This window comes from Ciconia boyciana, chromosome 4 (genome assembly GCF_034638445.1).
Source record: "Ciconia boyciana chromosome 4, ASM3463844v1, whole genome shotgun sequence".
In the NCBI taxonomy this organism is placed as follows: domain Eukaryota; kingdom Metazoa; phylum Chordata; class Aves; order Ciconiiformes; family Ciconiidae; genus Ciconia; species Ciconia boyciana.
This window is the reverse complement of record NC_132937.1, coordinates 58439395-58454652: the sequence shown is the minus strand read 5'-3', so window position 1 is coordinate 58454652 and position 15258 is coordinate 58439395. Positions and strand designations below refer to the sequence as shown.

General features: G+C 38.5%; 1 protein-coding gene across 6 annotated transcripts in view; it reads right to left on the bottom strand.

Annotated features, from left to right (window-relative positions):
* The window catches only part of VPS13A (vacuolar protein sorting 13 homolog A), a 114420-nt gene extending 100002 nt beyond the window's left edge, over nucleotides 1-14418 (bottom strand). For all 6 annotated transcript variants that reach the window (XR_012042069.1, XR_012042070.1, XM_072859089.1 and 3 more), the window contains exons 1-10: nucleotides 14245-14418; nucleotides 6511-6554; nucleotides 5938-5980; nucleotides 4837-4932; nucleotides 4451-4552; nucleotides 3646-3755; nucleotides 3234-3293; nucleotides 2020-2079; nucleotides 1706-1786; nucleotides 1205-1262 (exon numbers count right to left, since the gene is read on the bottom strand). Coding sequence is in view for 4 of the 6 variants with exons in the window: in XM_072859089.1 (XP_072715190.1) it covers nucleotides 1205-1262; nucleotides 1706-1786; nucleotides 2020-2079; nucleotides 3234-3293; nucleotides 3646-3755; nucleotides 4451-4552; nucleotides 4837-4932; nucleotides 5938-5980; nucleotides 6511-6554; nucleotides 14245-14344 (754 nt within the window). In the remaining 2 variants the exon portion in view is untranslated. The remainder of the gene's footprint in view (nucleotides 1-1204; nucleotides 1263-1705; nucleotides 1787-2019; nucleotides 2080-3233; nucleotides 3294-3645; nucleotides 3756-4450; nucleotides 4553-4836; nucleotides 4933-5937; nucleotides 5981-6510; nucleotides 6555-14244) is intronic.
* Between the last annotated feature and the right edge of the window lie 840 nt (nucleotides 14419-15258).

Here is a 15258-nt window from a genome sequence, read left to right as displayed (position 1 = left end):
ACCTCCACATTTTATGTGGTAGCATTTCTGTTAATTTTCTCCCTGTATTTAGCTTCCTAAATTTCATTTTTCATCCTTCCTATGCGTACGTATTATGTTTGCATTTAGATCAAATGGCAGAAGCAGACTTTGTGCTTACTACCTTTCTATCAATGTCTAAATCTAAAGAGTTGCTCTAAAAGAGCCAGAATTTTCATTTACCACAAAATATCAGCATGATGTAATTCTTTAAATATTTGCGTCCCTGATGGCACTGCTGAATTTTAAGAGTGTAAAACCTGAATCCTGCAATTTTGCATACAACTATTTGAAGTCCTATGTAAAGACTTAGACAACTGAGGATGTTTAAACTTATTTTCTTGTAAAAAGTGTCAAAAGCTAGCAACTGAAATAGATAGATAAGAAATCAGAAAAAATTACTAAATAGATCTCTGGCAGTCAAATACAGAGACACAAAAGGCTTCCTCTTTCAGGCAAAGGCAGCCAGAAAAACCCATAAAACTAACAGTGCCCTTTTTAACCCTGGCTATAGTGAACTGATGACTTCCTTGACAGAGAATAAGCCACTTCCAAGGCCATTCTGCCTTGTAAACAGTTACTAAACAATCACACAGGTGCACATGAGAACTAAAAACCATGTGTTGTTTATATAATGAAAAGTAAACAATCACCATGTTTGAGTGGACCTAATGCGACTTTCAGACTAAAGTAAGCAACACTCAAAGCAATACAACTTGCAATATGGCACCACTAAAAAAATAAAATAAATACATTGATGTTTCAGAGTTGTGTGATTACTGTTTCCACCTCTAATGAAAAAAGATGCGCTTCGCATAAGGCAGGTGACCTCAAAAACATTAATCTATTACTCAAACCAATCTGATTCACAAACTTACATGACGAATATATTATTGCTAAGCTTCTTAAAATAAGGAATTATCAAGGGATGTGAACAGTGAGGATTTATGTATGACATTCCATTAGAATGACACATGACTCAAGACTCAAATTTTAATCAAAGCCTTTTTAAGGCTACAGATATGGTACAATCTTTACTGTCAGAGACAGTTATTCCTACAAAAGAACTAAACTGTACTCCTTACTAAGAGTTCAGTAACAGCCAAAGTAGCAACCCCTGAGAGGCATTAAAAATTAGAAGTAAAGTATACACACATATTACAAATACAAATAAAATACCACTTACCAAAATCATAACCTTCTGGAATCACATTGTGGCTAGCAACTCCCTGTTTTAAGTTAACCTACATACACAATGGAGATAAAAGTAAGTTGCCTTTTTAATTCATGATAAAGTTTTAACATACAAAATGTTAGCATTTTAATACAGGTTTCAGATAATCCCTCTGGTACACAGTACAATTCAAAATATTCATCTGTGTTTTAAACAGAATAAGACTTCTATTTTTAGCTAATAAAATCACCAAACAGTAAGATGACCATATACTGTGTGTAATTTCTTAACCGACAAAGGACTTTTTTTTTTAACTTCCTCAGATGGGTGTTGTACTTTCATCACATAAAAACCCTAACATTTACTATTTTTCCTAAAAAAAAAAAAAAATTAAGTAACAAGACAGTTCTCCAGGACATTGACATAAATGGAAGCAGAACTAAATGTGAAGCATGCTCTATGCTTCACAGTATGAACTAGAATACTAGATACATTATCTCATGCTTTACTTACCAACGATTCGTCACAACCACCATGGTAGAACATCTCCGATTTCACATTCCAGTAAGCAAAAAGGTTATCCAGTCGTACAAGCTGAAAATACAACAGAAAGTATGTATTAATACCTACAAATTTTAGATTAGTAATTTGGATTTCACAAAGTCTGGGTGAATGAAGATATTCAGAATGTCCTTGCAGACTACATAGCCGTTTATTTTAGAGCCTATACAGTTACATGTTTTCTTTGTCTTGCTTTCTGTGGAAGGAACTCTAATTCAGCTTGTTTTATAAACAATTCTTTCTTTAGCATACAGTTTATACTGTACCTTGTAGAACAACTTGGCAGTTTCATCATGTAAACATGGATTCCAATTCTTATCTGAGGTCTGAAATGAGAATTAAATAAAGTTATTCCAATATCTATAATATACCAACATTTCATCATCACTGAAACAAACCAGGAAAAAAAAGAGGAACATCATCGTAATTAAACCCTACTGAAAATAATGGGACACCATCTTCTGATTTAAGATGATTAAGCCATTATTTTAAGTGGAAACTTGATAAGGCTACTTCTCCCCCAAAAATACACACGTGTACGTGCAGTGACTGGCAGGCTGCACACAAGAACCAAGATTCTTTACAATTCTGTTTTCAGTATTGCAAACTGTTTTCCTTTACACCAGTATTATTTTTAGGCAGGCTCTTTGGAAAGAGATAAACAAGGGACTAGAATTATTTTCTAATTCTGGAAGTAGCATTTTAGTTCAAGCCCAACAGAAACACTATATGCTATTATACTTTTTCAAGCTAATATGCATTTCAAGAGTGAAGTAGTAAGAATACCAAAGCTTTTGTTCACTATGCAAAACTGCTTAGGGGAAGGGGCTGGCAAAAACCTAGGAACAACGATTCATAAGAAACTACTTCGTTCAAGAAAGTAACATTTACTTAGACATATTTTCTTTAAGATTATCAGTTACACAGCAAAAGCTACTGAATCAGAGCAACTCAGCAGAATCAGCATATTGCTGCTACTAGGTAGTCTTCCAGAAAAAAAAACGTATACAGTCTATGATGACTACTATTAGCACTTTAAAGTGGAGCTTCAAAGAACTGAGCTCTAGCTTGAAACAAGATGCCACCCTCTTTTTTTTTTTCCTTTTTTTCCCTTCCCCAATATCAAGTAGTAACTTCCTTTCTTGGGGCTCATGGCAGTTTCAGTAAAATATTAATAGATTCTGAACAGCCCAAATCCAACAAAGTCTGGTACTTGGCAACCACAAAGTACAGGAGGCAGAAGAATAAGAATTTCCTCCCAAAGGTCTGTTTTAATGCTAGCACTTTATCTTTCATGGCACCCCTGCCACAATATTTATGCTGGATTTGATAAACCAAGTAGTTACCATTGTGCATTGCTCATTATTATAGGTATACTTTCCTTAGACAATATGCTCCCAGACAGCACAATAATACACAAAAAAGTAACTTAACCTATCTGTATACATCAACATGCTTTTTAGATGAAAAATAAAATTACCTGCAAACTTAGATTCTGAAGTGAAATCCCAAATGACAAGGGGTTATTCCGATTTGTGATCTAATAGAGCAGGGGGAAAATACCAGAAAAGGATTATCTTATGCTCTCCATTTAGATTTGGAAGTAAACAGCCAACAATTAAAAAAAAACATATATAGCAAAGATCTGACAACTATATCTTCTTTGTACCCAACCATATGCTTATAAATATTTTTATGCTTTGGTACAAGCTTTTTATCAGGGGTTTTTTGGGTTGTATTTTGTTTGTTTGTTTTTTAAGACCATGAAATTTCCAAAACTTTACTAGGATTTCTCAACATGGAAAGCAATTAGGAGTAAAGAAGTCAGACAGGTTCCTAATTTCATGTTACAGTGCACAAGCCCTTATACTGAGATATACAAAAGTACTTACATCATCTTCATAGCGAATATGGATGTTGGAAATTTTCACCTGAAGATTTTTGATGACCTGAGTGACTAGTTTTTCTACAAAAGTGTCTTGTTTCTCTTCTTTTACTTTATCTAAGTTAAAGGAAAAGAATTTAATATTTTGTTTGCATTAAAGTATTTTTAAAACTACACTAGAGAAAACAATAACTTAGTAAAGTTTGTATGATAGATATTTAAATTTTCTATTACATTGTACTCCAGTTGTATAAAACCATGTCCTTTCAGTATAAACTATAACATGTATATCCTCCGACTAGACCGTTTCAGCTTTATTACCTGCTCCATGAAGAATCAGGTTGTTCAAAAGTATGACTTGTACCTGCTGATACTCAAGGTGGCCAATACATATTTCTTGAAAGTACCAAAAGTTGAATTTAACATGGTAAGACTTAACATGTATCAAAGAACAAATTAAACAGAATCTTTAAAAAGGTGTAACCATAAAAATTCTTTGCTACTGGAAACAAACTTAAATTGTTTCTTATGAAAGAAGAGGAAAGAAAATGTCAGGCAACATATGACACAAGCAAGCAATATTTCAAAAGCCTTATTTATATCAGATCATGTCAATGCTTGAACCTTTTTATTTTCAGGATGCCTGTTCTGCAATATTGATGGCAGCTACACCTAAAAATCTGTAACTAATAGCTTTTTAACTATCAAGAGGAAAACAGGAACCTAAAACACTAAGTGACAAACCCAGCATCTTTCTGGATTAAAGTAAAGAAAGAAATACCATCACTTTCATTAGCTTTTCCCACTCTTACCTTGGTCAGCTATTTTCTGCTTTGCTTCCTCTATCCTTTGCAATTCCCTTTGTCTTGCTTCCAAGAGCTGCCTGGCTTCTTTTTCAGCATCATATTTTATGCCTAAATACAGAATGTAAAAACGTATGATACAAAAAAAAACTTACACATTTCTGGAAGATGCTGTTTCAAAAGCAATACTTTTCACACTTTGCTAATAATTACATAACAGCAAAAAATTAGGTGACTAAATGTAAACTACTGAAAGACACCCCATTCCTATTATCTAATTGTATTTGCTAGGAGTATCTACTAGGAATAAAGCTCATGAAAACAATATCAACTCATTCCATATACTTCTGAAATCACACCAATCTATATTCACTTTTTTCTCTACATTAACTTACTGGCTGTGGGCACAATAAGCAAATAAACTCCATCAAGAACTGCCTCAACAGGTTGAGTATAAAGGTTTTGCCATGGAATCTGTAGGTTAAGTTGACCTACAAACACAAAAGAAAAATGTTGAGGTATACAGTTAAATAGTTGACTGGAAAAAAAAATATTAGGAAGATAATCGACATTAACCACAAAATCTCTGAACAATTATTATATTGGACAGAAAAAACAGCGCATCTGAGACACGTGGCCTTCGGGTTGTTTGTTTTACACAGCACACAAATGAACATAAGGCAAGTTTTGCCATGACCAGAACTATTAAGTCTACAGGTCCTCTCCTTACTCCCTTGCATTATATTCCTTCTTCCCAATAGCAACTTCTCCCTCCCTGCAAATACACTGCAGCACCCTCATAAACAAGAAAAGCATGGGCAACTCATACATGATCAGTCAGCTAAATACTCCCAAAACCAGAATTTTTAAAATACAGATTTTTCTTTTTTTTTTCTGTGGAAGAGAGTCTTAAAGTAATGTGTATATTTTGTGAACATGGGGACTCTGAGGTTACAGTGTCTTTCATTCTTCACACAAGTGCCAATTTTAATAAATTATTAAATCAGTCAGAGGAAAATATATACTTCCAGGACAAATTTAAGGGAAACATAATGGCTTTAGACTTAGTTTGCTTTAAGAAACCACTAATTTTTACAAGACAATCAACATGCAATGAGAAAACTTTTCATATTAGCAAAAACAGGGGAGGAGGATAGAAAGGGAAATGGAAGGCAAAATCAGTTGTGGAGTCTTGCTAAGACAAGGGATGAGATCCAGTCCTGCTCAGTTGCTCAGCTTTGCTGCGTTGAGTTCCTTTCTCATTAATATTGAGGTGATTAGACAAGACTCCAGGATAATTTAACTTTACCATCTCAGCTCAAGAACAGGAGCTTCTTCAAACAGTTTTTTTCAGAAGAGACAAAATTCAGAGTGTACAAAGCATGCAAATCAAGGAAACTAGGAAAATTACTTGCTTAGGATGCCTAGAGCCACTTGCAAGGAAAAGCAGTATGTTTAGTAACTCCTGCATGGGTGTATAATAAAATGTAACTTACCAATATGTCCTGCTTTAACTTTAAATGGCACATCCAGCTGACTCTGAAATAAAGTGTTTTAGAACATTTAAGCTTATTTCAGCAACTTGTGAAATGTTCCCATATAGGAAAGAAACATTATCATAACCTTAACAACAAATTTAACTTTCAACCATTCAAAAAAACCCATTCAATATAACGGAACAAGCAAGTGTTTAGTTACTGATTTAGACTGTTAAGCCACGCTAGGCTAAATACATTCCAAGAGCAAGTTTCTAGTTTCATGAGCTATAGAAAAAACAGGTCTTTCAGGATTGCTTTTGACCTAAACACATTCTTTTAGCAATTGCTGAAAGTTTTGTTTTTGGGGAAAAAAAAAGAAAAAAAAAAAAAAGCTAAATGAAGCCAGCATACACCTTCACCTTTAAAATGAATCTCAAATTAATTAGACAATCCACACAAGTGCAGAGAAAACAAAACAATAAGTTTTGACTTAAAATATAGTGTATCCTAAAATAAGAACCGAAAAAAGCACGTAGACATTGTTCAAGAATTGTTTTTGCAACAGTTTTACTTCTATTTTCACTAACTTACCAGTGCATTTTCTTTTATTTCAAGATTCTTCAGTGCTACGGCTCCTAAAAGCAAAGACGCCATTAAGTAAAACTACAATAAGCAAAGTAGTAGTGGTGCCTGATAAACACCCCAAAGTCTGAGTCAGTGGTCCCTGACCTGTGGTTCTCCAACTCTTTGCTGTGGAAAATATCCACCTACATCTCAAATATCCATGAAAGACAATTAAGAACACACTGTTCATTCATATTACAAAATAATATCTGAGATTTTCTCATGGAGCTTGCATGTCCATGGAAAAGAACCTAAGATTCCTCAAAGTAAAAATGTTGGAAATTACTGTCACATTTTGTAAAGACCCGTTTTGAAAGTAAAAGTTTGCTTCTTTTTCCTCGACCATCTGTTTCCTATGCTTGTGGAAATCTAGCAACATTAAATTTAGAGTGAATTTTTAGCTCCCAAAAGATCTTACATTTGCAAGTTATATTTATAGGCTTATAAAAGTTCACAGGAAGCATTTCAGTAAATCTAATTTTTAAATGTCTTAAGACAACAATAAATTCAGTACCCTGTAAACACAGAAAATTTGAATTGCAAGACCTGTTTTTACAACATACTTGACATCAGACACTTGCCATAAGAAAGGAACATTGAAAGGGACCAGGAAATTCATAACTTAAAAACATGCACATAGTCTGAAGCAATGTCTTTTGCAAATTCTACAAGAAAGATGGAACACCTGCGATGGTTACCTTCAAATTAGTTGTATAGTGTTAATAAATGCACATGGAAAAGACATCCGCTACAGCTGAGCAGAGGCATAAATGAGATTCAGCAAAGCAGAAGCAGATTACAGGCCTGCAAAGGAATACAACTTGAGATTGCAAGCAAAGATTTGATTGACCCAATAATGCTTTCCTTTTGGGGATGCAAGTTAGAAATGGCCAACCATATGGGGAGACAGGAGCTCCAACTGCAAGAAATATTCTTGACATTATATACTGCTGATTGCATTAGACTACTGCTCCAAGTACCACCAATTTTGGACCCTAATCTCAAAAATGCATTCATTAGAACAGTTGGCTTAAGTTGTTGAACTACTATGGAAGAGCCAATCAGGTAAACTAATCCATCCATCTTGTAGTACTCGCAAAATACTATAAAGTTTTCAGTGATTTAATTTATACATTGCAACAATCTATTATCACTTTCCAGTAGAATTGTATACATCTGGCATGTGCCACCATCAGCCTCTCCAGAGAAATACCACATACAGAAGATACCACATAAAGAAGGATGGTTTTTGAGAGCTGGTGGTTCTGCTTTTAAGTCTTACAATACACACATACTGACAGGATCATTAGAAAAGGGGGGGGGAGGAGAATCAAAGAAAGCATTCCCAGCAGCAGTCTATAACTACTTTAGTAACTATAACTAGTCTACATAGTCTTTGTAGGTAGTAACAAGGTGACAGTTTTTACACACCATTGGGTTCAATTCTACACTAAATTTATTCCCCAATAAAGCTGACCCTGCACAGACCATTTTAAACACTCATTAGAGAAAGTTTCATTATACAAGACACACACCAAAAAAAAAAAAAAAAAAAGGCATTTGCTTCTCCAAGATGACACCACTAATTGTAATTGTATTCATGGCAAGTAATTCTAATGGTATCCAGAGCAAAGGATCAGGTTTGTAACCAAGTTACCATGCACGACATGCAACTTTTGCATGTCAGTTGAGCCATGGTCAAACCATTCACAGGCAAACTCTGAGACTACATGACACATCAAGCAGTTTAACGGGGTTTAGTTTCTTCACTTTCACTGTCGGCTAAGTCAGCATTACCTCTCATTTATCAAGAGTTTGGCACATGCCACATTTCATCTGAGACACAGTAACTTAAGCTGCAATAATTTGGCAGCCCTAATGCTTCTAGAAACAAGGTGCTGCAAAGTGAGCAAGGATTATTATCTCAAGCACTTACAAACAATCTTTTGTGATGGAGAACTATAGCTCATTTTACCTGAGCACATTGTAATGGCAGAGAATAAACATGGTATCGATACTGTTTCAAACAAGAAGGCTTTGACTATTCTACACGAAATGTTGGGATTGGGAAGTGGCGTAAATAATTCTTTACCATTTTTCCTACACTTATGATTTTACAATTAATAAGTTTAAAGGTTTTAGTTAAAATCATTAGAAGAGACAGAAATTAGTAAAACTTCCAATCTTCTCAATCTTAGTATAAAATTACTGAAACACATTCACTAAAATATCAGTTTACTTGCAAAAACCTTGACTGAGGGTCTGACCACAGTGAATGGACTATCAACGCACACAAAAGCCTACTACTGAAGCACTATGTTTTGTATATTTATGCAACCTTTCTTTTGCCTACACTTGAGAGAGAGTGCAAGAAAGAGATTGACTAAGCAGTCCTGCAAGTAAACATGAATTATTTCCAAAGTTACCACACCTCAGCTGGCAACCAATTCCAACATTCACAATTCAAAATTCAACAAATGACCATGTAAGTATTCTCTTTCATTGTCAAAATTTAGTCTCTATCACACTCAGCTGTTTCACTTGCAATGAAATGCAGCTCCAAGTGCAATTGCATCAAATCCTGGATGTTCTGCTGGGCACGGGGTGTGGTCGAAAAAGAAAAAAAAAAAAAGCCCTCACAAACAGAACTAGGAAAATCAGGGAACAAAGGCCTGTTACAGGACATAACACAGCTACTGAATTTCTGTGTCTTGGAGCACTGCCAATGGATTTTAATTGCAAGAATTTCAGAATACATCAAGATTTGGTTGTTTGGTTTTGGTGGGTTTTTTCCCCTGTTGGGGGCAATTGGATGTTTCTTTGTTTCAACCACAGAAATGCATCCAGATAAAACCCCATTTGATGGGTTAAAAATTGCTCAACTAAGCAACCTTGAAAACTGTATATACAAGTAGTTGAAGTTGTATAAATATCTAGTGTTAAACATTCAGGCTAACAGACAAAACAATAATTAAAGCCAGAACAGTTATAAATACCTATAGCACAGTCTAGAATTTATTTAGGCTATATTATAAAGCAAATTCTTAGCGTTACTGATCTCTGGACATTGTAAATAATTCCACAAAATCAAACAATTGTCAAAATTCTGGAATAAATAGGTTTATAGTTTTTATTTTAGATATTCAAAATATCTTCATGAGTTTGAGTACATGAGACAACATCTGCTACCAAGGACTTAGCTTGCAAAAAGAGATCTAGAAAAGAAGATAACACTCAGTAAACCATTTCACCAAGGAGGCCTAACTGAAATTTTGTTACGGATGTCAACTGAAGTTAAAAAGCAGGAAGAAAATTAATCCACATAAAAATCCTGCAGATTTAACCTAGGCATTAATCAGACCTCTGCTGTCTTGTAAATAAGAACAGGGGGGAAGGGAGGGGGGTAGGGAAAGCAGATGACAAAGAGAGATGAAAGATGATAGGTATCAGAAACTGAAAATACCTCAGCTGGTATCTGACCAGGACCCAACACTCCTGCTCACATATTTTAACAGAATTTCTGCTTTTTAGCAACAGCTTGTCAGCTTGTGAATCCTTTGATCACTTTATACAAACTGCTGCCTTTGCCAGTCATTTCCCACTCGTGTTTGTGCTGTTAATTATTCCTGCTTAAGTATACCTTCTGGAGACAAGCTGTAAGTCTTTGAGGATCAGAGTGCCTGCCAAATATCTCCTCTATTGACATCTCTTGTAAAATAGGTCATGAAAGGCAGCAGAAACTACTAGATATTCTTCATCCCTCAGTCAATTCAAATTACTAATATGTAAGGGGGGGATTGCACCTGCTATACCCTTGCACCTCCTATACCGAGGCAAGGCAAGGCATGCAAAAGTAGTCATCTTTTGCTATAACAACAGGTGTAGCCAGAAAAAAAGTAAAAAGTGCTTGTGTGCTCACAAACTTGTGTCAATTATCTCCCTGTATCATCCTACTAACATAGCTGCCCCAAAAAGATAACACAACTTGTTATTTGAATAGCTGCTGTAAGAAAGATATGCTCAGACATTACCTAATAAGTAGGTGTGCCAAGTCAACACAGAATTAAGTATTTTAAAGGGCAGTACAGAGGATCTGACCAAGTCACTGAAAAGTTATTTAGACTCAGTCAAAAGAAATCAGTGGCAACATGGACTTTGGTGAAACAACTGGTGAATCAGCCATCCAATAGCTTTCCTTGATGGCTGCCTAACACAGTAGCTTTTTATTCTGCTTCATACTAATGGAGTTCTTAAGGAATATAATTTCCTTCCCTGTTACATTCTTTTCTGAGCCTTGGCCTTTCCAATATTGGCCTTACGTGTTCAAATTATCTTTTTTACTTGTGTAAGTTGTCCTACATTCTCCTTTCTGCATTGCCTTTTATATTTCAGGTCATTCAGTTCTTGCAACTCTCTCAGCCATGAGTCTGTTTCCAGACATCACATCTTTCTTTAGTGTTGAGACAATCTGCATTTTTACCCTTCAATCTGAGCAATTTTTTTAACGAGGAAAAAAGAACATTTTAAAACATTTCTGTAGTTATTAGTGTGTTCATGTACATTGTTTGGAGCAGAGTCATCGCACAACTTTACTGCACAGTAAACGTGGATAGCTTTAACATAGCATGCCGAATTCTCTCATGCAAAACTGAAATGAATGGTAAGCATGTTCATTAAAAAGTCATTAGTAAAGCTCCCAAATTTACAGAAGTTGAAACTACATAAAGTTAGTTTTTATACATATATCCAGAGTCTACCAACAGGTTACCAGTCTTAATCTAAACAGGCTAGCTATAAAATATCACAAGGACATAACTTGTTCCCTACAGCATCTAAAAAACTCCCTTGGGTATTTAATCATTCAGAGGCAAAAAAAATATGCCTTTTAAAGTGTAAGATACAGATATACAGCACCTGTGCAGTGCCATAGCATCCAAAAAGCACTGGCCATTTGTTACAGGGAGAAAAACTTTCCTTTCAATCACTATTAAAATATTGGATGGATTTAGAACAATTTAATTTTGCATTATTTATGTAATGATTTAAATATCCTAAATTTAGGACATTTTAATTTTACATGATTTACGTAAAATTTAGCAAGTTTATCCTGACACAAAGACAAACCCTGTATGAAAACACACATCTGTAATGGAAACATTTTCAGAGCATGCCAGACAAGCATGAAAAAGTATTAAGTTTACACAGAATATGAAGACAAAAAAATAGTACTATTTTTCTAAAAAAATAAATTAGTTAAACAGTTTCAGTAATTAGGAAGCCACTAAACTTATCAATAGACTTTAGATATACTGTGAGTGTAGGGATCTAATAATCAATGATGGTGTCCATATAAAGACAGTAGTCTACTGCTATTACTACTAATAGTTATTACCTTTTAGATAGAGGAATGCAATTTCTAAGTCCTCCAAGATCTTTGGAATGAAAGAAATATTGCAGATGCATACACCATTAAAGATAATTTAAGTTGCAAATACAAGTGAAAGCATCATGCAGTAGACCAGGAAAAAATAAACCTCTACAGGTGATGCTTCAACAACACTACACAGTAGTTCTGGGCACGACAGACCAAGACGTAGCTTCATATATCAATCTGCATGCTAAGCAAGTAAACAGACTATGTAGAGAAAAACTAACTTTATTCTAGTACAAAGGAATTTAATTTAAAGAAAAAAAATATACTAAAGCCTCTAAAATATTAAAACTACTTGAAGAGGAAATAATAGAAAAATCCTGAAATCAAGTTCCACATACATAAAAAAATATAACAGCTGAATATCAAAACTCCAAAGTAAAAATTAGTGAGATCTATTTAGTTTTTTTAAAAAGTGAGAGAGCTAATGTGCATCTAATCTGGTAAGAGTTGCCTCGTAGAAGCATCAGCTGCCAAGAGTAACCACCAGCAATCCACAGAGCTGGAAAAATAAGCTTTTACCTTTTTGTAATGTATAAACATTGCCCAAAACACTTACAGGATGTTCCATGCTTTACATTAAATATTTTGCTTGCCTTCCCTGAATAGAAAGAAGAAACTAAGATAAATGAAGAACTTGTTAAGTACACAAATCAAACAATTAGTTTGACACACTTTTGCTCAAAGATGCAATAACTCAATCCTTCCAAGTAAGACGCACATAATCTGTAATAAATATGCTATATTGGGCCTTACTGCTACGGATCAAGGACCACTGCTTTCTCTCCAGCAGTTACATGTGCTGTTGCAGTGTTAAGACTCCATATAGAGACTGAACTTTGCAAAGATCCTACAAATGCCTTGACTAACTGAAGGAAAATTACTGCAGAGATGAAACCAAGTAAGGACGCCATTTCAGAAAACAGAAGCATGACACAAAAACATCCGAGATGCAAAAAACTCCAGGAGAAGCTTCCAAAATCTGATTCATATATATGAGTACCTGTGAATGGAATTGTAGGCAGGGAATACCTCGAGGATGCTTCACACCTGCAGACGTATGAACACACACGTAACAAAAACCTGCACCTCTGTGTTTGTTTTTGCTGATGCTGCAGACACCTGGAATGCACATTCAAAACCGAGCCAGGACTGGTCACTGCATACGCATCCGTTAATTGTATGTGTCTTACTCTTCTTACACTACCTTACTTTGCCCAGACATACTGGAAAGAGAGACCTTTGTTGCTGTTTTCTTGTATGTACGTTACTAAAGGGTCCTCAACAGAGCAAATTCAAACTTCCCACCCTTCAGAACTGGCATGCTAATTTGTTTCTACAGACCACTGCTTACCTTGCCTAGCACAGTTGGTCACAGCCTCTGCAAACACCTAGGACAGTCCCGATTCCTATTCCTGGTTCTTTAACGCTAAAAATGACAAATGTTCTAGACCTACAGATGACAGCACCAAAAAGAAATGGCATGTCACCGCTGTTTGCAGAGAAGCTACTCACCTCCACCAGCACACCACCAGCACACTAAAACGCTATCAAAACCCCAGGCGTTTATTTTCAGTTTCTTATTTCCGGGCAGGGAAAAAGTCAGTCAGTTCAGTTTCGCATTCACTCAGAGCCGGGTCAGGCTCCCGGCTCGAAGCCGGCGGCGGCTCCGGCTACCCGCCCGGCCCTCCCCCCCCCAAACTTCCCGCGAATGCCATCCACACCGTGCGGACCCCGACACCCGCAAGCTCCCCAGCCCAGGTACGTCTCCGGCCAGAAGACAGCAAGGGCAGCTCCATACGTAAACGCAGAACCCAAGCGGACATTCATACACCTCAAGCACTTGGGCCACGTTTCTCTCTCCCTTGTTTTGCAGCTCCTCCTGGCCCCACCGCCGCAACCGGCTGCTCCACGCCCCCCGCGGACACCTCCTCCCCAGCCCGCCCGCCCCCATGACTATTTTAAGCTGCCGGCCTGCCAGGCAGGTGGAGCGGCGGCAGAGCTGCCGGGCAGGGAGCCCAGCGCGGCGGCGGGCGCGGCACCGCCCGGCTCGGCCCGGCCCGGCCCGACGCCCGGGGGACACCGCCCCGGCCTCCTCCCTTGCGCGGGCGGCAGGGCGGCCCCGAGCCGGGGCGGACGGGCGGGAATCGCTGCGGGGGTGCCGAGGGCTGCGGCCGGCGGGCGGGCAGGCGGGCGGGCGGGCAGGCAGGCGGCCCACCAGCGCGGCCGGGCCGGGCGGCGCGTCCCCCCGCGGCGCGGCAGCCCCGTACCTCCCCAGATGCCCAGCTTCAGCTGGGAGCTGTCCAGGTTCACCACGTAGTCGCCGAGGAAACGGTTCAGGACGTCCACGACCAGCGACTCAAACACCATCCTGCCCCAGCGGCGGCGGCGGCAGCAGCCCCGCCGCTCCGGCTCTGGCTGTGGCTGTGGCTCCTGCCCCTGCCCCTGCCCGGCCGCGGCACCGCCCCGCCCCGCCCTCCGCCACACAGACTGCGGCGCCCCGCCCCGCGGCCCGAGGGGGCGGGCCCGGTCCTGCCCCACCGCCGCTGCCCCGCCCACCGCCCGCCAGCCGTCGAAACGCGGGCCCCCTCGCACTGCGCGCACGCGCCTTGGGCCACTTTCCCGTGCGCAGGCGTGGTAGCTTGGTGCCGGTCGCGGGCGTGGGGAGGGAGGGGTGCGGTTTGCCTGAGGCTACGGGAGCCGGCGGGGGCCGCGCCGAGGCGGGGCGGGGGGGCCGGCTGGAGTGGGCGCCTCAGGACTTTCCCGGGGTCCCTTCGTACGATTTCCGAGGGAAACACGCGGGCTAGCCTCTTTTGTTTGGCTCTAAGGTATAACGTAGCTTGTCCTAGGAGTTTAAATGTGGTAGCCATTTTTTTGACGAATTTTTTTAAGAATTTTTTTCCTCAGGCTAGGCAAATGTAGGAATTATTACTCAGCTATTTGGAAGTGGCTGAGCTATTATTAGCATAATGACTAAAACAAGTTGAGTTTAAGATACTTCTCCAAAGAGCTTGACTTTCATGCTCTTTGCTGGCTTGGGGATCTGCTGAATCAATCTGAAAAAAATGGCTCATGTTTTACCCTGAGCGAGTAAGTGCCGAGGCCTCCCGCACACACAAGGTTCTTGTTCTGTCGAGCAGCCACAATGCATTTCTTTGATGATGGCAGGAAGCATATAATTATCCCCCAGCTTGTTCCTCGCACTGCAACACTTAGGCTTGAAATTAAGTTAAAATGTTTTGTTGATAAGCAAACCCCTGAGTTTTTATAGCGTGCGGTATTAG